The sequence below is a fragment of the Trachemys scripta genome, chromosome 20 (genome assembly GCF_013100865.1).
Source record: "Trachemys scripta elegans isolate TJP31775 chromosome 20, CAS_Tse_1.0, whole genome shotgun sequence".
In the NCBI taxonomy this organism is placed as follows: Eukaryota; Metazoa; Chordata; order Testudines; family Emydidae; genus Trachemys; species Trachemys scripta.
In genome coordinates, this window is record NC_048317.1 from 3,351,573 (window position 1) to 3,372,452 (window position 20,880).

At 42.1% G+C, this 20,880-nt stretch overlaps 1 protein-coding gene across 3 annotated transcripts in view; it reads right to left on the reverse strand.

Annotated features, from left to right (window-relative positions):
* The window catches only part of LOC117868310 (protein argonaute-3), a 56,368-nt gene extending 37,785 nt beyond the window's left edge, over positions 1 to 18,583 (reverse strand). The window contains exons 1-2 of one of the 3 annotated variants that reach the window (XM_034754168.1): positions 18,338 to 18,583; positions 2,622 to 2,793 (exon numbers count right to left, since the gene is read on the reverse strand). In XM_034754168.1, the coding sequence (XP_034610059.1) occupies positions 2,622 to 2,793; positions 18,338 to 18,356 (191 nt within the window). In that variant the 5' untranslated portion in view covers positions 18,357 to 18,583. Of the gene's footprint in view, positions 1 to 2,621; positions 2,794 to 18,337 lie in introns of those variants that run through there. The other 2 variants (XM_034754170.1, XM_034754171.1) reach the window with 2 other exon arrangements.
* Between the last annotated feature and the right edge of the window lie 2,297 nt (positions 18,584 to 20,880).

Sequence of the window (20,880 nt, forward strand, 5' to 3'; positions counted from 1 at the left end):
TTTTCTAGACCTTTAATCATTTTTTGTTGCTCTTCTCTGGACTTTCTCCAATTTGTCCACATCGTTCCCTGAAATGTGGTACCCAAAACTGGACACAATACTCTAGCTGAGGCCTAATCAGCACAGAGTACAGCAACAGAATTACTTCTTGTGTCTTGTTTACAACACTCCTGCTAATACATCCCAGAATTATGTTTGCTTTTTTTGCAACGCTGTTATACTGTTGAATCAAATTTAGCTTGTGATCCATTATGATCCCTTTCCTTCCTAGGCAGTCATTTCCCATTTTGTATGTGTGCAACTGACTGTTTCTTCCTAAGTGGAGCACTTTGCATTTGTCCTTACTGAATTTCATCTTATTTACTTCAGACCATTTCTCTAGTTCGTCCAGATGATTTTGAATTTTAAGCCTATCCTCCAAAGCATCTGCAACCCCTCCCAGCTTGGTATTGTTCACAAACTTTATAAGCGTACGCTCTGTGCCATTAGCTAAATCATTGATGAATATATTGAACAGAACCGGACCCAAAACTGATCCCTGAGGGACCCCACTTGATAGGTCCTTCCAGCTTGACCACGAAGCACTGATAACTACTCTCCGGGAACGGTTTTCCAACCCATTCAGCACCCACCTCATAGTAGCTCCATCTAGGTCCGTGTTACTCAAATGCAGCCACCAGGTGATTCTCGTGCGACTGTCGCCTCCTGGCCAGTGATTGGGAAAGGGGGCAAAGCAGTGGCTCCTCTCCCAGGACCGCCACCAAGGGTTGGGCCATGCCCCCCTCTACAGCCACAAACGCCAAATGAGCAGGCAGCCGGTGTGAGTTCCCACCTTCCCAGGGGCCCCAGTCCCCACAGCGTCGGGGCCCCAGCCCCACGCTCACCACCACCACCTCCCCATCACCCTGGTCCTCACTGCCTCCTCTGGCTCTGGGCCTGGGCCACACGGTGGTGGGCTCCATCCCAGTGGCAGGGGTTTGGGCTCTGGCCACAGGATCCAGCCCCAGACCCCAGCCGTGCGGTGGTGGGTGCTAGCCGCACAGTCTGTGCCCTGGCCACACACTCTAACCACTGGACTTTGGGCTCCAGCCACGTGGTGGTGGGTGCTGGCCACAGGCTCAAACTCCCATCCCCCCAGGGATCCCCTGCATCCCCCAGGTCCCCATCCATCCATCCCCCCAGACACCCACTGCCTCCCCCGGTCCCCCACCCCCTCTGGACCCCGGCTGCCTTCCTACCCTCCCTCCCCATCCTGTCCCCCGCCTTGCCAGGGCTGAGTTAGTCTGGTTATGTGAAAAGTAACATTTGTATGTTTGTTAATATCACTTTTCACTGCCTCCCAGCTAGCTAGTCTGTTCCTATGAAAACTGATATTAACAAACAGAAATATCACTTGTCACAGAAGCAGACTAGATAGCAAGTGTAAAAAAAAAAATCAAAAAAGGGAGAGAAACAAGAACAACAAAAAGACAAGAACATGCAAAGCACCTTGTTTGTTTCTATTTTGTTTAGGTCCAGTAAAGAATAGAGACAACCCTACATTATTTTTATTATTGAGTCTGCAATATCCTACATAAATACATTACAATGATTTGGACATGTATATGTGCATATTTATTTGTTTTTCCTAAAGGTAATTAAGTATTTTAGGAAAAATTGTTAGAGCAGCCACCAGCAAAAGTCGGTGACTGCTCTCTGAGGCCACCAAAAAAATTTGTTGTGGGAACCGCTGATCTAGGTTGTTATTTCCCTAGTTTGTTTATGACAAAGTCATGCGAGACCGTATCAAAAGCCTTACTAAAGTCAAGATATACCACATCTACTGCTTCTCCCTCCCCCGCCCCATCCACAAGGCTTGTTACCCTGTCAAAGAAAGCTATTAGGTTGGTTTGGCAAGATTTGTTCTTGACAAATTCATGCTGACTGTTACTTATCTTCTAAATGTCTGCAAACTGATTACTTAATTATTTGTTCCATTATCTTTCTGGGTATTGAAGTTAAGCTGATTGGTCTGTAGTTCCGACTGAATTCTACATAACTCAGCTACACTAAATTGGGTGAACAAGAACAGCAATTTAAATATGAAAAAAAAGCTTGGATTTGCACCACTGCTCATTCCATTGAAAGAGATGGCATCATAGCATTATATTTTACTGTGAATCTCTAATGCTGCATTTAAAATAAATTAGGCTTAAGATATGCATGTAGGATTGAATCTTTCATCCTTTACTCCTGGTTAATTGCACACCGAGAAATAAGTGAGAGAAATCTGGCCTATTTCATTTAAAACTCAATGATTACTGGGAAAAAAATTATTATTTGCCTTTGATATTATTAGCCAGCACAATATATTCCAACTACTTTATTTACTTTGATTCTGCAAGATACCATCCCATCCCAATACCACTGGGATACATACTATAAATAACTCAGACACATTTGGGAACAAATTCCTATTCGCTAAATTTCAGGGAGCATACAGTGGAAGAAGTCACTGACATCTCTTAAAATAAGCTACTGCAAAATAACTTTATAGCTTTTAATTACTTCACTAGGATCTTATGTTGCTTAAAGATTTCAATCTAGTTTAGATTAAATTACAACTTCTGTGACCGACTTACCTGTTCACCCTGCGAGGACACTTATCTGGTTTAATATCCACCTCATAGAGGTAGACATCAATCTTTGGGATTTCAACTTGGAAGCAGTTGGCCAGCAATTTAATAGGTTTGCCCATGGTGCCATAGCCGGGACGTCTGGGCACCATAAGAAGGGGCTGTGCCCCGACGGGTCCTGTAAAGGAAACAATACAGTTTACAAGCTGAACACAGTGGTTAAGCTATGTGGTGAAGTTACTACTTGGTGCTATTACAGCACAGTTAAAATGCATATGCTCTTTACATTTGTATATATACACTGGGCAGAACAACAAAGGAGGTGATGCAATAATATCTGAAGAGCAAACAGCCTTCTATGATATGTTTACGGTCCTGAGAACGTCAGGGTTGGAAGGGACCTCAGGAGGTCATCTAGTCCAACCCCCTGCTCAAAGCAGGACCAATCCCCAACTAAATCTCTATCATCTCATACTTAGTGGGGAAGAGGTAAAGCAATTGTAAGAAAATAAAAAGACAAGAAATAGAATGCAAGAAGAGGCCAACGTTTAACAAGAGACAGCACCACAAGACCCAGACCAGTGAAAAATGAGCCATGCGACAGTCCCATCAGCTTCCTGGACGAAGACAAAGGGTTTCAAGCAGCAGCATAGATCTACCCTCAAGTAACAGGCAACATGGGATGGCACTCAAAAGCTCTTCTTCTATTTAAGTCATCAGCTCTCAAACTAGTGATAGCAAGCAGACCTACCTCTCCTCTCAACTTCCCACGAAGAAAAGGAAATGGGGCACTTTAACTTCTATGATTGCTGTGACCAAAAATGGGAATTTCTTAAACCACCAAAAGTGTGCATTTTCTTTTGACCGTTCATTGTTGTGGAAAGTCCATTTTAGCCACTATTAATATGGAAAGGTTTAAAAGCTTGTTTACAGACCATCCTAATGGTAATGGACAGAGGTGCAACAGAAATCACAGGATGGTCTATGCAGGCCAAGGCTCATGTAATTTCTTTGTTTACACAGTAAAATATGCAGGCACCAATGACATGATGGGCATGATCCTGGCAGAGATTATCCATTTTCAGCCAGCAGAGCTGAATGAGTAACAGTAAAAGCACCAGCTGCAAGATAGTTGCATTTGTCAAAACTCAGTGACCCAGAAGAGAGGTGGAGCTGAAGAGTTTCAAGCAATGTCCGTGTGCTTCATTACTAAACAAACAAATTAAATTACTTAATCAGCTGTAGGTATTATTTTATAAAACCAACAAAATCTGAAATAGGAGAAGAAAGATGCTTTCTAAATCTGTACAAATGTATGCCTTTGGCTAATTTATTTAGCATTCTAAGTTAATACTTCTTCAGGTTCTCGAAGTATATTATCTGTGTCCATCGTTCAGACTAAGATCCTCAGCACAGGAACTGGGCTACATATGCCTGGCTCAGAACCAAGCACACAGCTAATATTAAGAACGGACAGTCTCCAAAAATTACAACTGGAAATCTTTGCTTGCAGATTATTCTTTCCTGTCAAGAAAGAGACTATAAACCCAATCTTATTTTGAGTTGCTTTGGAGTTTTTAAAATTACTCATCATACAAATGTCATGATTTGCAGCGTTCAATTAAGTCAGTTAAAAACTCTCCCCTCGACTCCTACTCAGTGACGCAGATTGTACAGATCCTGCCCACTTGCTTTTCTTACAAGAGTTAAAATGTCAAGTGCTGGGGAAAACTATCTTATTTGCCATTTGATTAATCTCATATAATCTTCCAGAAATGGTCATTTCCCTTTACTTTGAGGGGAATTGTGTGTTGGGGAACAGAGGAGAACAAGAGTTACAAAGCAAAGTTTGTATTGTAAAGGTACCTAGTTCTACACAGAAAGATAGATCTAAAACCAAAGCCAACAAAATCAGAAATCTCAAGACAAGACTGAAAGTAAAAGCAAGAAACATCAAGCACCACATTAAATGTTCCCACAAACTATGCTTTGGCAACTACTGCTCCCAAAGCAGAGATCGGGTGGTTTACAGTGTTTGACACCAATCCAGTAAGTAGGCCCTACCAAATTCACAGCTGTGAAAAATGCATCACAGACTGTGAAATCTGGTCTTGTGTGCTTTTACCCTATACTATACAGATTTCACAGAGGAGACCAGGTTTCTCAAATTGGGGGCCCTGACATAAAGAGTTGCGGGGGGGGTCATAAGGTTATTTTAGGGGGGGTTAAGTATTGCCACCCTTACTTCTGCACTGCCTTAAGAGCGGGGCAGCGGGAGAGCAGCGGCTGTTGGCCAGGCATCCAGCTCTGAAGGCAGCAGCGCAGAAATAAGGGTAGTAATATCATACCAGGCCGTACTTACTTCTGCACTGCTGCTGGCTGCAGCTCTGCCTTCAGAGCTGAGCTCCTGGCCAGCAGCCACCACTTTCCAGTTGCCCAGCTCTGAAGGCAGCACCACCACCACCACCAGCAGTGCTGAAGTAAGGTTAGCAGTACCACAACGCTCCCTACAATAAGCTTGTGACACCCCCCCCCCCCCACACACACACACACAAAACTCCTTTTGGGGTCAGGATCCCTACAATGACCACACTGTGAAATTTCAGATTTAAAGAGCTGAAATAATGAAAATTACGATTTTTAAAATCCCATGACCGTGAAATTGACCAAAATGGACCATGAATTTGGTAGGGCCCTACCAATAAGAAAGAGCAGCTCTGGAATTAACTGTTCCAGATTCATTTTAGCAACACAGACATAAATAAGAGCAAAAGATACCTATTAGAAAACATCCAGGTCACATTATTCTATGAAAAAAAAATCTTCCATGCAAATGACCCAATATCTTATAAAAATATGGTTACAAAGAGCATGCTTTCCATAGTTTCTGGAAGGCTCTGATACATATGAAGTACTATTGCAGTTGGCGGAATCAGAGCATAGCATCTTCTTAACCCTCTTAATTATTAGCTAATCTTCCGAGATTAAAATTAAATGTAAATTGTAAGAGCATTTATCAAAACCCAGTTAGCGCACCTCAAATGGCCAACTTGAAGATGCAATTCCTTAACTATAGTCAAGCACTGAGAAAGAGAGGGTAAGGAGGCTGAAAGAGCAAGAAAATATGGTATGGTGGGTTTTCTTGCAACCACATTCTCTGGAAAGTGTTTTGTTAAACCAAATATTTGTGCCAAGTACTCCTCCTCCTGCTGCCACCAAGCAATACATTATAAGACTTATATCTTAACCTATGTGGCCAAGGCTGAAGGAAATGACGGTACCCCATCCATTTACTTCTTTTGTTCAGGTTAGCAAAATCCTAATGCTCAGCTGCATGAGACGACGACAACAACAACAAAAACAAATTAATAAGATTCAGTTACTCTTCACTAGGCAAGCTGCTGGCCTGCACTTTAAAATCCGGAGTGCTGTAAATGGCACACCCAATCCAGAGCTGACTATAAAAATAGGTTTCCAGCCTCGGCTCCCCTACAAAACAGTATTGAGCAGCAGAAGAAACAAATACCGCTACTGTGCCAAATTCCTTCCCTAGATCCACCCATTCAGTTGCATCCCATATTGCACTTCAGGAAAATTGTGCATGCCTACTATGCATTCTTCCTGAACAGCAGTATAGAATATACGTGACATTCTTTGGAATTGACACAAACTGAGGAATTAAGAATCACAACAGATAACGGATTATAAACACAGGACTGTAAAATTACAAGCGTAATTTAGTGTAATTTAATTTTAAACAACTGTAGCCAAATTCCAATTGTGTTTACCTTCTTTTTGGTGTTTGAGATGTAGGTTGTCATCAGACAAGTCACTTTAAAAATTATAACCTTCTATGTGTATGCTGTCAGTTAATTCCCACCCACCACTGTCCCAATAAATTTGCATACACTTAGAATAGTTTGCTTTTAAAAATATTTGGACACTTGTTTGTGTATTATAAAAATCTGTGTCACTGACTTGTAACTTGTGATTCAAATCCCAGTAAAACAACAAGTGAATGAAGTGTTTGGATGACAGCTAACATTCCTATATCACATCAATGAGTCACTTACTCTCATGCCTTAGGATTTTGTAAGGCCAGTGGAAATAAATACGAGAACCAAAAATATTAGAGTACAAGAGTTACTTACTGCTACTACTATGAAGTAGGAGTATGATTTGTAGGGCTAGTTAATGTTAACTCTCCCTCACCAAAAATCGTAAACAAGGTAGTTGAGGTTTTTTTAAATCTCTTTCTAAAAATATTTCAGCACTGCCACAAGTACAAAGCAGAATTCACTCAGGGTCATCATAACAGAAAAAAAAAACAAAGAAACTACACAAGGGCAAAACAGTCAGCTGTTAAAAATCTTGTAAAAGAAATGAAAGAAAAACAGACTTTGGTGTGTAAGCACTATTGCATTTTTCAGACACTGAAAAAATGCCTTATGCAATGTTTATACATTACATAACATGTACCTGAAAATCCCATTAAAAACTTAACCCAAATGTGGCTAGCCTGGAGGAGGGAGAGGGGAGTGCAGTGCTTGACAGGGGACAATATTCATAAAGACATCAGAGGACCAGACATTGGGAATCAATTTGTTCAAAGGAGCGGTTCTTGAAGTGTGAGGAACTGACGGGGACCTGCTGAAGGGCTGGGGTCAAGAGGGGGGTCTGTGTGGTCCCAGCTGCTGGCTCCCAGGGGTACCAGACACCCGCTTCCTACCCCCCACCTCATTTCTTAGAAAAAAGGGGTGTGCATGGACAGGAATCTCCCAAGAGGGGCTCAGAAAAAAAAAAGTTTGGGAACCGCTGAAATAGAGAATAGGAAAACTTAAGGTTATGAACAAAAGTTATGACTGAAACAGACTACAGGGGGGAGTCCTGTCTGCCCACCACCACACACACACGCAAGCACAGAATGACTTCCAAAGGAAGAAAATGAAACTAGAAACACAAAAAAAATGAAGACCAGCAATATGAGAACTTCTTGCTTCTGAGCCCGCAGCCAGTAAGAGGCAATGGTTGAGGAAGTATAAATTAATTTTTTTATGTTCCTGTTGATTTAAATGTTTTGTTAAACAATAAATCACTTTAAAATAAAGTTTTATTTTCTTCTACTTGAGTGTCTCAAAGTATATTACAAATATTAACAAATTAAGCCTCACAACTAGCAAACTAAATGATTTCTGAAATACTCATTAAGAATTTTGGAATAATTCGTTTTTTCTTAAAACTATTAAATAGTCATGGCAAGCAACAAAAATCTTGGCTAATAATCTTTCAAAACAAATATGAAATCAGTTCTTGGTAAGCGTGAAAAGTCCAAGACCTACTGTGAATCACTACTGCCACATTTCGAAATAAGTAGATAATACATCTTGAGTCCACACTCCACCGGATAGGGATGTATTCTGGTAATTCCCAGTAGTGTTTATGGGACTTGCCTGTGTAAGTCCAATGCACAGTGATGGGAAAATATGCTAATTTTTATTTGTCCAAGTTTGGTAAGTATTTAAGTGAGGTCACTCATTTCCAAGAGATACAGATAAAACTGGTCTTCAGAAGGTTTGAGTCACAAAACAAAATACGTCAAAAATGAATTACAATTGATAATTCTAAATATTAATACCTTTTAAAATTATTCTTGTGTTACAGGACAATACTTATACCAAAATTAAATCCTTCTGATTTTAAAGGAGTTAAAAAGTTGGACTTATGAATTAAAGATATGGCTTTTGGTTTGGATAATAAAATCTAATTCCAACCAACTATAACTGAACTGGCATTTGGGGCTATACTAACACTACTCTGACCAAACTTGCAAACTATGGACATTTGTTGTTGAGGGTAAGAAATTTCAGTTCTTATAGAACTTGATCCAAAGCCCACTGAAGTCAATGGAATGACTCCCAATGGCTTTAAGGAGCTTGGGGATAAGGCCTGTAACCCCAGAGATACTCTTCTAAAGTATCACCAAGGAAAATCACAAACATGATTGTGTAACAAATTATGTTTCCCCCATTAGGCAACTGCTTTTCGTTGAAATATAATTAAAACTGCACCAAACTCTTCTGCTGTGCTTCTGAGCAACAAACTGAAATTTATCAGGTAACCAAATGAAAAAATAGCAGAAATAAAAGCATGGGTGAGAATGGTACAGAAACAGCAGCCTAAAGGCATTTACTGAAAATACTTCTAGGGAAGACTAAAGAGTTGGCCTATAGGACTGAAATAACTACAGGCCAACTCTTATTTGATTAAATGTGTACACTTCCAAGAGGCAAGATATCGGCTCCTATTAGGAGTTTTCTTACCTGAATATGCACAGAGGGAGTGTAACAGCTGATTTCCAGCAAAAGATTATCCATTTGCCACACATTTCAAAATTATAAAATGAGAATAAAAAAAGTGTACAGCAAAAAAATAATGAAGAGTTTTATTTTTTTTAGTCTGCCTGCAAAGCACAGCCTTAAATCCCTGATTAGATATTCAAACAGCTTTAAAGAGAAGACACAGGGTTTTTAACAGGTAAAATATTATTCAACTGCAGCTCAATAATACAAAGCAGATTTGTCTAGCAGATACTCTCCTCAGACTGGGGCTTGTTCCATGCACACTGGAGAGAACTCTCCAAAGGAAAAAGATTCCCTTTCACAGGGCCCCTGGCCTCTGCTTGGGCTCAGAGGCCCGGTCTGTAGAACTCAAAGAAAATCCCATCACTACTGAAAAACATGACTTCATTCTAGGTTACAGAAAATTTAAAATAAAATGTGAAAGTGAAACAGGGAATACAGTTTTAGAAGTTATTTTCAGCTTTCTAATTCCTTACCAACATTGGAAATCCTAAGCAATAAAACGAATTGTGTCTTCCCTCCCTCCCTGAAAGCCACCCTTTGGGATGACATTAGACTATTTCTGAAGTAGCACAATCCATATTTCCTGAACACTCCTCAAAGTTACGTTTGCTTTTATTTAAAAAGTATCCAGATAAAAAGCAGTGTTGGTTCAAGTTCTGGTCAGATAAACATATTTATGCTATTCTCATTGGTGCCAGATAGGATTCTACAAGCTAGAGTAAACGCTGCAGTGCACAAGTTTGTGTTATTATCAGCTAAATTTATGGAGATCTCTTTCAAATTCTCCATAGTATTTACAAATGAATAGTTTTATTTTAAAAACATAGTTTTTACAAGTGAAGTATGAGAAACACTTAAAGACAAGCAGTTTACCTTTACTTGATAAAGTTTTGTATCTGCCTACACTATGAGGAAATACTAGTCGATATGACAAGCCCATACATAACACAACACAGCTAATTTGTTCTTGAAGTGTTTCCACCCACTAACTGAAAGAAAGTAAACTGAAGTAATCTCTAGTCTAGTTTTGTGAACTAGATCACATTTTGTATTTAACAGAAATTTTCACTAACAACTTGCATATACTTTAACTACCCACTAACTTGAGGAAAAATATTTAGTTCTTGATTTATTTACTTGCATTTACCAAGTCTCAAATTCACTGTTTTGAAAACTGACAAGTTCCCCAACAAAATCAGTTCAAGTTAACTTTGATAATCTCAGGGATTCAAACTGAATTGTACTTTTCCCACTTAATCACTATTTATGAGTCAAATATAAGTAGCTGGCAATTGCCCCTTATTGCTACTAAACTTGATTTGTTCCACTTTAGTGACTAAAAGTCCTGTATCTATACGAGTGATCTAGACACTTAGATAATCTCTTAACGTAGTAACATGGTGACAACAGCAACAAAGAGTCTTGTGGCACCTTATAGACTAACAGCTGTATTGGAGCATAAGCTTTTGTGGGTGAATACCCACTTCGTCGCATCTGACAAAATGGATATTCACCCACGAAAGCTTATGCTCCAATACATCTGTTAATCTATAAGGTGCCACAAGACTCTTTGTTGCTTTTTACAGATCCAGACTAACAGGGCTACCCATCTGATGGTGACAATGTAACTGACTATCAGAGAGCCTGTCACTAGCTGAGAAAAAATTCAAATAAAGAGACTTTAAAGTTAAACTGAACATTATGTCAAAAATTCCATTTGATAAACTAGGTCTGAACTCAAACCTTCAAAAATGTCATTGGAGTCTTATTTTTGAAAAGGATATTAAATCTCTTGATTTACTCACACTTCGCAACAGGCTCTGCACATGAATGAAATAAATGAAGCAGCAAATACATAACTAGTTCCTCCTGATTTCAGAAAAATGCTTCATAGCACACAATAAGAGCTGAAGAACTACCACTCAACTATTTCTCAAAAACAAAACTGAGTAAGCGAGTGAGTCAATATCTAACCTTTCCTTTCCTAAAGTAAAAGGTGAATTCTTTGCATCGTTATTAAATTATATGGTCTATTCCAGCTGAGTGTGGAAATAGTCCAAGAGAAAATAGACTACTGAAACATTCCTGACGACCTAACAATTCACCACTCTGTTCTGGCATTTTGCACTCCACAGTTCGAGATAAATCTTAGATCTACTACTTGAATACTCAGACCATCCAATGACATATGCGAAAACATTGAAAGCTGTCCAAATAGCATTAACACAGATCAGTTAGGTCAAATTAAAAGAAAAATTAATTAATAAAGCTGAAGGACTTTTTATTTTTTACACAAGATTCAAACACAATTTTTTTCAACTAGGACTAAATCTTTCTAGAAAAATTAGGTTATAGTTTTGTAATTGGCAGCCTGCTGCAGAAAATCAAGCATTCAATCTATGATCATGGATATATGGAACCCTGTTGGATTTTGCCATGTTAGCAAATTGCAAAGTTTTCTCAAAGGTGATCAAATTATATTGCTATTTTAAAAACAATTGTAAGCTCTAATCTATCCGCCACAGAATGTGCAATAAACTGTGCATTAAATTTTAATTTGATTGTAACACTAGGGTATATTATATTATCATTGATTCCTTAAGCTATAACTTTCAATGTTACTGATTATTAGAACAACTTGATACTTCAAATTCAAATCAGATTTTTTTTTAAATAATTGTGAGCATAGTTCACAGAAAACTGTTGCATTCAGCACTATATGTGTAACACTTGGAACTAACCAGCTAATGGGGACCATGCAGGTGACCCTTAGGTGATAAATAACAAAGAGTCTGGTGGCACCTTAAAGACTAACAGATTTATTTGGGCATGAGCTTTCGTGAGTAAAAACCTCACTTCTTCGGATGCATAGAGTGAAAGCATGCATGCCTGCATCTGTAGCTTTCACTCTATGCATCCGAAGAAGTGAGGTTTTTACTCACGAAAGCTCATGCCCAAATAAATCTGTTAGTCTTTAAGGTGCCACCAGACTCTTTGTTGTTTTTGTAGATACAGACTAACACGGCTACCCCCTGATACTTTAGGTGATAAATGTTTTCCCACAGACTAAAGCTATGTCTTCACTGCAAAAAAGGGTCTGTTGATACTGAAATAGCTAACTCATAAAATCCAGGGAGCGAGGGGGGCCTCTGTAGTTTTTAAACTGGATGTAGCTAGTCAAGATAACCACACGTGGGGGTATAGGATTGACCTTAACCAACTACATCCAAGTAAAAACTACCTGTGTTTGGTCTTCACTATGATTTGATATCAATATGGCTACCCCAAAGAAGACAGCCATACTGTAGTCTAGCTCCCAGATAACATTACCCAGAGAACAGTAAATGGTAGTTCTTTAAATGGTAGTCACGCAGCATTTAAGAAGTGATTAGCAAAAGCACAACCCACCAAATGAATAGTGTTCTCTGCAGGATCTTAAGACATCATCTTAAATTCACTCGGAAGCTAATGCTGGTGGAGAATTCATCTCTCCCTGCAAATATATTACATCAGTTCTTGGCTTCTGCACTGATTGCCTCCAGGTTTTCAGGTAAAGTTTAAGATACTAGTTTTGACTTATAAAGCACTACATGGCCATGGACTTTTCTACTGGAGATACCTCTCCCCCTGCCACACTGCTAGAACTTCATTGGGTTAAAGAGAAAAATATTGGCAGAAGCCCCTCAACTTTGGAACTCAATCTTTCCACTCTCCTTGGCAAGAAACAGGTAAAGTTTGCTGATCTTCCACACAGGCTGCAAAGCTCATCTTTAGGGTGCTGTCTAAGGGGGTGAACTGGGAAGGGGTGAAGTAATTCTTTCAGCTGTGTTATTCATTAGTGTGAATATATTGTGCTAGATTTGTCTGTTTTTTAACAAAATATTAAAGGCACCCAGAGTCTTATGTCCTTGTTCTTATAAATCCAAATAATAATCCCAATTACTTATTTTTATTTAACTCCAGAGATAACCTACTTGCCACCCACCCCACTACTAAAGTGAAGAGTTTTTAATCAAGATCAAATATGGCCTTTTCTTTTTGTAAAAATCATATCACTTCTGATTCAGACAGCTCCGGTTTCAACACTCCAACAGATGAAAGCTCCATTGTAACTCACATAGTAACAAAGCGCCCTTGAATAAAGTTTAACTTTTAAGACAGTTTGTTCCCCCGCTCCCCAAGATATAGCTTGTTTTTTATTGTGGTCCTAACAGGTTACTGGTCATTAATACAGGAACTGTGAGGAAGAGAAAAATCTAATTCTTGTGTAATTTAAATGACATTTTAAACCTGCTATACAAAATTTTCTGAAACAGTAAGATTTTAGAAACCTATTTTTACTTAATTAAAATATCAATATGCCTAATAATTAATGTTCTTCCACCACCGTAGGTCCAAACAATTTTTGACCTATTTAATCAAATTAAGTTCACAACTTTTTTTAAGTCAGCAAAACACTATTTTTGAAATGATGAAAAACGTTCATGAGAACCTCTGATTTATTTTCTGAGCCCCCCATGCTATAAAAACTCCACGGCCCACCTGTGCCACAATAACTGGTTTTCTGCATATAAAAGCCAGGGCTAGTGTTAGGGGGTAGCACAGGGGCCCCCATGAACCTACATTGCTCAGGCTTCAGCCCCACGTGGCTGAGCTCAGGGACCTGGGCTTCAGCTTTCTGCCCTGGGCCCCATCGAGTCTAATGCTGGCCCTGCTTGGAGGCCCCCCTGAAACCTGCTCAAGGCTCCCTAGGCAGCCCCGGACCCCTGGATGAGAACCAGACATAAACAATTAGCTGATTGACTCATTTATACCCGAGTCCCTACAATCAGCTCCATGGCAACAGCATCTTAACATATTTAACTTAGAAGTTCACAAGTGCATCACCATCTTCACCCAAAAATGTGTTAAACTTAACATTAATCAATCTACTACTTACAAGCAACTGCTTGGTGCCACGTTTCAGCTTTTCTAATATTCCCATTCCCCAGTTCACTTGGTTCTATCACTTCCATGCCAGTACACCTACCTCAGATTTCTCATCTATTTTAGTTATTTTAAAACTGTGATGTTCTAGTTAGATTATGAGCATTTACCTTAATTTTGCACTTTGGTACAAGCAAATATACTGTAGCCTTGTAACAGATAATGTGATAGAACTGAAAAACAGAAGCTAAGCAAGGTTAACATTAACATTTTATTACAAAGTTTGTATTGACCTTAAGGTAAATGAATAAATCAACTTCCAAGACATTTACATAGTACAATCTCTTCTGAAAACAACATGAGGTGAAACAAGACTCAAATTATTTTGGACGTTGGTACAGTTTAAGGTGTTGATATTTAAACTCTTGTAGAAAGTGGGTATTTTTTATTTCCTCTTTTACCAAAACCAGATTTTATTATGAAGAAATGGAAACTATGTTATAAGAACATACAAGAGGCCATTCTGGGTCACACCAATGGTCCATCTAGCCCAGTATTCTGTCTTCCGACAGTGGCCAGTGTCAGGTTATTCAGAGGGACTGAACAGAATAGGCAATCACTGAGTTATCCATCCCCTTTCATCCACTCCCAGCTTCTGGCAAACAGAGGCTAGGGACACTCAGAGCATGGTGTTGCATCCCTTTGCCATTCTGGCTAATAGCCATTGATGGACCCATTCTCCATATCCTCATGATATAATGTACTCAACATGAGGGTAAGGGTCGTCAGAAAAACTGGCTAGGAGTTTTTTTTAAACTATGTTCAGATTGTTGAAATTCAGGCTTAATAATATGCCACCAGATCAATACAATCCACGGCCTCCTAAAATGGCTCTGGCTCAGTCGTATCCCTTACTAAACAGGGCTACAATTAATATCATCCAGACTAATTTTTCCAGGACCAAATCCAGCATGAATTTAACTCCTTGCATCAGTCACAAATGTAAGCGTCTGTACAGCAAAAGAGATGAAGATGCTTCTTTACACAGGAGAGTTCAAACCCATTTTCATGTTTACCAGTTGTGGGTGTCTTTTAGAAGTAAAAGAATTACAATCCTAACAAATTCCTGAAGCTCCATTTGTTATCGAGCTACCTGATATGCGCTGAATAAGTACAGCCTAAGACAAAACTTTCCTCCTGGCTTTCCCTGCGAGTATTCATGCAGGGAACCACTTGGAGGTAATATCCTTTAATACACTGAAACCTAAATTTCCATTGTCAAGAGAGTCTCAGACAGCAGTGAGTGTCACATCCTATATCTAATACTACTAAATCACAAAAACTAGCTTTCAAGCTAAGTGGGGCAGCAAAGACTTTTGATCAGACTGCTAATTTAACCCAAATCCACCCTGAAGTAATGGACAGTATTTTCGCTCTGGACTCGTGCCCACAAATGCTACACAACGACTGGAGATGCATATCGGCTGCCGCTGGATGTGGTGTGGAGCTGGGAGTCCTGGTGCCACAGATGAAGAACACAGATCACACTCCGAGAGGCAGAACCATGCTGGAGAGGACACTGAAGGATGCCATCCGCTGACAGTATGTGGAAAACCCGAAGCGGAAGCCAGACCAGGGCAAGGTGTTCAAGGTGACATGTAAGTGGGATGCCAGCAACCACTTCCGCCCGGTTGGAAGCTTCACCAGATTTGCTGACTGGAGGTTCATCTACAGGACCCGGCTCAACTGCGTTCCGCTGAATGGAGCCGTCCGCCACAGGAATCAGGACAAGTGATGTAGTAAGTGCAGCAATGCCAAGACACTACTCCAAGTCCTTTGTAGCTGCAAGCCCCATTCCAGAGCCTGGCAGCTGCGACATGTCATCCAAGACTGCCTGATCAGAGCCATCCTGCCACCCGCAGGGAAGGTTGCCGTGAACTCCACCATCCCCAGACCTAACAGACAACTGCAACAGGACAGTGTCATCATCAACGAGGCTGGAAGAAGGTCATCATGATGGACGTCACAGTGCCCTTTGAGAACAGGACCCTGGCCTTCCGCAATGCCCGAGCTTGAAAGCTGGAGAAATATGCCCCTCTGGCACCTTGAGAGCTAAGGGTTACCAGGTTCAGACACATGCTGATCATTGGAGCCCTGGCCAATGGGCCCCAGTAATGAGCAAGTGTTGCAGCTCGGCTGATGTGGCAACTCATGATGTAGGACACCATGAGATGATCGAGGGACATCTACATAGAACACATCACCGGACATCGGCAATACCAGTGGGAATGAGCTGGAGTGCTGATGAGAAGCGCAGTAAGGAAAGGAACTGAAATACTTCCCTGATGAATTGTATTTTCTAAATGGACAACCTACCCTAATTCTCAATTACTGAGGGACAATCTTCGCTCCTTTATATATCTTGCTTTCCACGACCAACTCTCTGTACAACTTTTTATGGGTGATGTACCCGAATACTTGGATGCTAATATCTAAACTGTAGTCTTAAATATATTCACCTAAATTTGGGTTACCGCTGATTATGTACTATATGTACCATATGACTTTTAAAATCAAATTTTCTATTTGTAGATAATTCAAGCACTATATCCAGATGTACAGACGCTCTTTTCTCAACCTGTGTATTATATAATTTTAACATTAGCTTTAATAAAGATTTTAAATCTGTTATCAAAAATACACATTTAATAACATGGAAGGAGCCAAAGACTATATGAAATACATGGTGCATAAATGCTGAGTAACTATATACTAGTTATAATTTGTAAGAAGATCATGCAATAAAATGAAAACATTAAATAAATTTCATGGTGAGCATGGTTACACAATGAACAGAGCAGGCTACAATTAGACAAGGTTTTTAAAAAGGTTCTAGAATCCATCAGTTACACAACTGTTAATAATGTGTCTCATTTTTTTATATAATAGACATTAGCAAGTGCTCACTTTATCAATGACTGAGCCAAGGTAATATTTTATTGCACCAACAGAAGTTGGTAAAAGAGACAAGCTTTTAAGCTACACAGAGCCCTTCCTCAATGACTATCAATTTCATAGGACAGCTTCCATTTTCATGGCAACAACATCTCAAAGGACTCATCACATGCCAGTTTGCATAATATAGCAACCACTATTTGGTCTGGAAAATTTCAGTTATGAGATATACCATTCTTTTTTACCATGTGTAGACAGCTCTAGAGAACAAAATATAACATTCTGCTATATTTCCTATGATTAAGGTTCTATCAATAGTACCTGCAATTATTTCAGTTTAGTAACTAGCCATCACTAAACTGAAATAATGTCAGACAAAGCTTGTCCTGTTCAAATTCACACAAATTAAGATTAATAAGCAAATAAACAGGTTTCAGAGTAGCAGCCGTGTTAGTCTGTATCCGCAAAAAGAACAGGAGTACTTGTGGCACCTTAGAGACTAACAAATTTATTTGGGCATAAGCTTTTGTGGACTACAGCCCACTTCTTCGGATGCATCCACTCTATATGCATCCGAAGAAGTGGGCTGTAGCCCATGAAAGCTTATGCTCTAATAAATTTGTTAGTCTCTAAGGTGCCACAAGTACTCCTGTTCTTTTTGCAAATAAACAGGAAATCATACAATTTCTTAACCAACATACACAACATTGTGTAAGCAAAACTTTGCAAAATTCTTCTCACCCAGAATGCATATTCAGTAAAATACCTTTTCCCCAACCCCAAAATCATCATGATCGAGGGAAAATAAATTCGGAGCCCAGACTGGGTTGATCAGGCAGTGCTGGTAAAAAGCAAAGGCTACCGCTACCCCATCAGAGAGAGGTCGAACTCCCCCAAGAACTTCAGCCAGGGTTTGACAGGCAGGTTCATGATATTATTGTCTCACTCCCCCTCAGTCTCAGTGGCTGCCTGAAACAACTTCTGGCAACGGCACATAACAATGGTGCTTGTTCCCAAGGCGAAGCCACTCCTGGGGGTCGGAGCAGAGCAATCTAGGTTTAGATCGACTCTCGAGTCCGCCCCCACTTTGGTCAGTAGCTCGGGATGGCTCCAATGGGTCCCCAGCCCAGGGAGAGACACTCCGGGGTAATGTCACAAGGCAGCAGCCAGGCGGCTCTTTCCTCACCCCAACCCCCGCACAGGCGCTGGGGACCCCGAGTGCTTCCCAGGGCCCGCACCTCGCCCACCCCTCCGATCCAGGTCCCTGCCTTCGAGTCACCCCCCGAGCCCCGATCCACGTAAACAGCCCCCCGAGACCCCCCCCAGCGCTTACCCTCGGAACTGCCCCAGCCGCCCCGAGCGCCGCAGCGGGGCCGCTAAGGTCCCACATCCCCTGGGAGTGCCCGCTGCCCCCGCCCCGCTTCTTGGGCCCCCGCTTCACCCCCCCCGGGCTCGGCTCCCCTCCGCCCCGCGCCTCACCTGCGCTGCCGATTTCCATTCATGGAGCTGGGGGCGGCCGTTCTCAGGCTGCGGGATCAGGATCCTGCCTCTCCCCACAGGGCCGGGCGCTGCCCCCTGCGTCCCCGCGGCGCCGGGTCCGGCCGGCCGGCCCGGGGAGCGGGGCTGTGAGGCAGGCGGCAGCTGGGCGGCCTCCCCTCAGCCGGGGCCAGCCGATCGCAGGCGGCGCGAGCTGGGAGCGGGAGCTCAGGAGCGGAAGTTGCGTGGCCGCCAGCAGCCCCGGCTCGCGCTCGCTCGCTCTCTCTGTGTCTGCCTCTGCCCTACCGCGCGCCGGAAGCTCCACCCACCCCCGCCCGCACGCCGGTCGCGCTCACTTCCGGCGAACCGCTTCCGGCTCCGCCCCCGTCGGTTAATCCGTGACGTAACGAAAGGGCCTGCCCGGAAGTGGTAAAAACAGAGGGCGGGGGAGCTGGGGTGACGGGGTTGGCACTTCCGCTGGTCAGTGTCTTGTACTAGCCTGGGGCCTCGGACGCCTGGGTTCCGTGGCTAGTGTCCCCAGCTCTGGCCGGTCGAACGCCTGGGTTCCGTTCCGGGCAGGAGTCCGGCTGCCTGGGCTCAGGTCTTGGCACCGGCTCAGTCACTCGGCTGCGGCGCTGTAAGGGGAGGCGGAGGCGAGGCGGAGGCACCGGCTGACAGAGCGGGGGGGGGGGAGTCTGAGCAGTTTTAAAACCCGTTCAGTTACAGTCAGAGGTTGGCTTTGGGCCCCTGCGTCACTTCCGCTGAGCCGGTCTGGTGCCAGTTTGTTGTCCCCACTTGCACGGGGGCGGTCACAAGGCTTTTCACCAGGGAGGCAAGAAAACCGGCTTAGCAGGACGGTCCAAACATGCCCGCGCTGCGCTGTTGCTGGCTCGAGGTGGCTAGTGTGAGAAATGGGGGTTCGGGTCTGTCTGCCCCATTTCTGAATTGGGGAGATTGTTATTAACGGGATGATGAAAGGACGGTCAGGGCAAGCCTGTAGGTACGTGGCGGTCCCATGCGTTAGCGGAGTTGTCACGTCTCTGGCAGGCCAGAGCCAATGGTGAATGATCAGCGCTCGGTAATTGTCTGCTGCCAATAGACTTGCTCAGTGTGGGAGGAGACACTTCCTCCTTCTCTGTGAAGGAAAGCGGGGTTTGGGGAGTAATGGGAAATGACTCAAAGGTAGAACAAAAGAAGCAGCAGACGCTAGCTGGAGTCTGTAAAGGATCTGAGAGAGGGGAGGTCAGAGAGCTGCCCAGGGGAATGAGCTGTTTTGCCCCAGATGAAGATGAGGGAGGCAATTTGGGGGGGGTGGGGGGTGCAGAGAATCTTGCCTACCTACAGAACACAGATGATCTCCCACAAGAATGGGAAGCTACTGAGGAAGGTTATGGTTAAGCTGTCCAGTTGTTTTGTATGATCTATACTCTCCTATGCTTTACATGATTAAATATAAAGTAGATTGAACAAAGTGTGTGTGGACTGATTCACAACTATTGCATGCCCCTGAGAGAGTTAAACTGTAACCAGAAGCTTCACACTGTTGGATGGAGTTTTGGCAGAGAAGTTGTGTTTAAATACATGAGTGTGAAGGCTCAGGTTGGGCCCAGAGAGTCGAGGTAGCTGGGTGCCAGATCTGCACCGTGTGTGTGTCTAGGGCCCCTGAGATTGGGGTAGTGGCTGACCTCCATTCAGACTCCAGGAGCTTGAAACACCCTGGGGATCCATAGCACAGAGGCATAGGCTTTGTCTGCACAGGCAACTGGAGGATAAAGCTTTTGTCTTTCAGAGGGGTTTAAAAAAACCACACACTTCGAAAGAAAAGTTATGCCAACAATAAGCAAAACACAGGAGCATTGACAAAGCAAATGCAGCTTGTTGGGGTGGAAGCTCTCTCCTGCTGACAAACAGTGGCTACACTGCGTGCCTTTTAGTGGTGGCACGACTGTAGCAACAGAGCTGTGTTGCTAAAAGCTGCGTACTGTAGACATAGCCTTAGATGCTCTCTCCTCACAGCAGTCTTAGTGGGAAGAGGTGCTTGTTAGGATCTGTGACAGCTAGTACTAGTGCAGTTGCACCACAGCTTGTAAACAGAACATGATGACTCAAAACCAGAAAGGAGGGAGTTTAAATAGAAAACAACAAGGGGGGGGGGGGAAAGAGTGATGTGAGGCTAGATTAACTGGATAAGGCAAATGAGACAGTACTAACCCACAAGAGACAACTTTTAGGCTCAGTGAATTTATTCTGCCCCCTTATTTTATTGTACAGTACTTCCACTGCTGGTCTTGTTTAAACAAAGTGAAGGAATTTTAAAAACACCTTCACCTGTTATTTCCTCTTTGCATTTGTCTCAATTTAATCTATGAAATTAAAGTCAGTTTCACTTTTGCTTATTTTTGGGTTCCCTTTCAGGTTTTCAGTGCTGTACCATTTGAGATGCAGTGCTTCTGTGTTTTTAAAATAGCTGTCTTGTCTCTTAAGCTGTGGACACATTTATATTGGTCTTAAGTTTTCTATGATCTTTATTTTTACCACATTTAAAT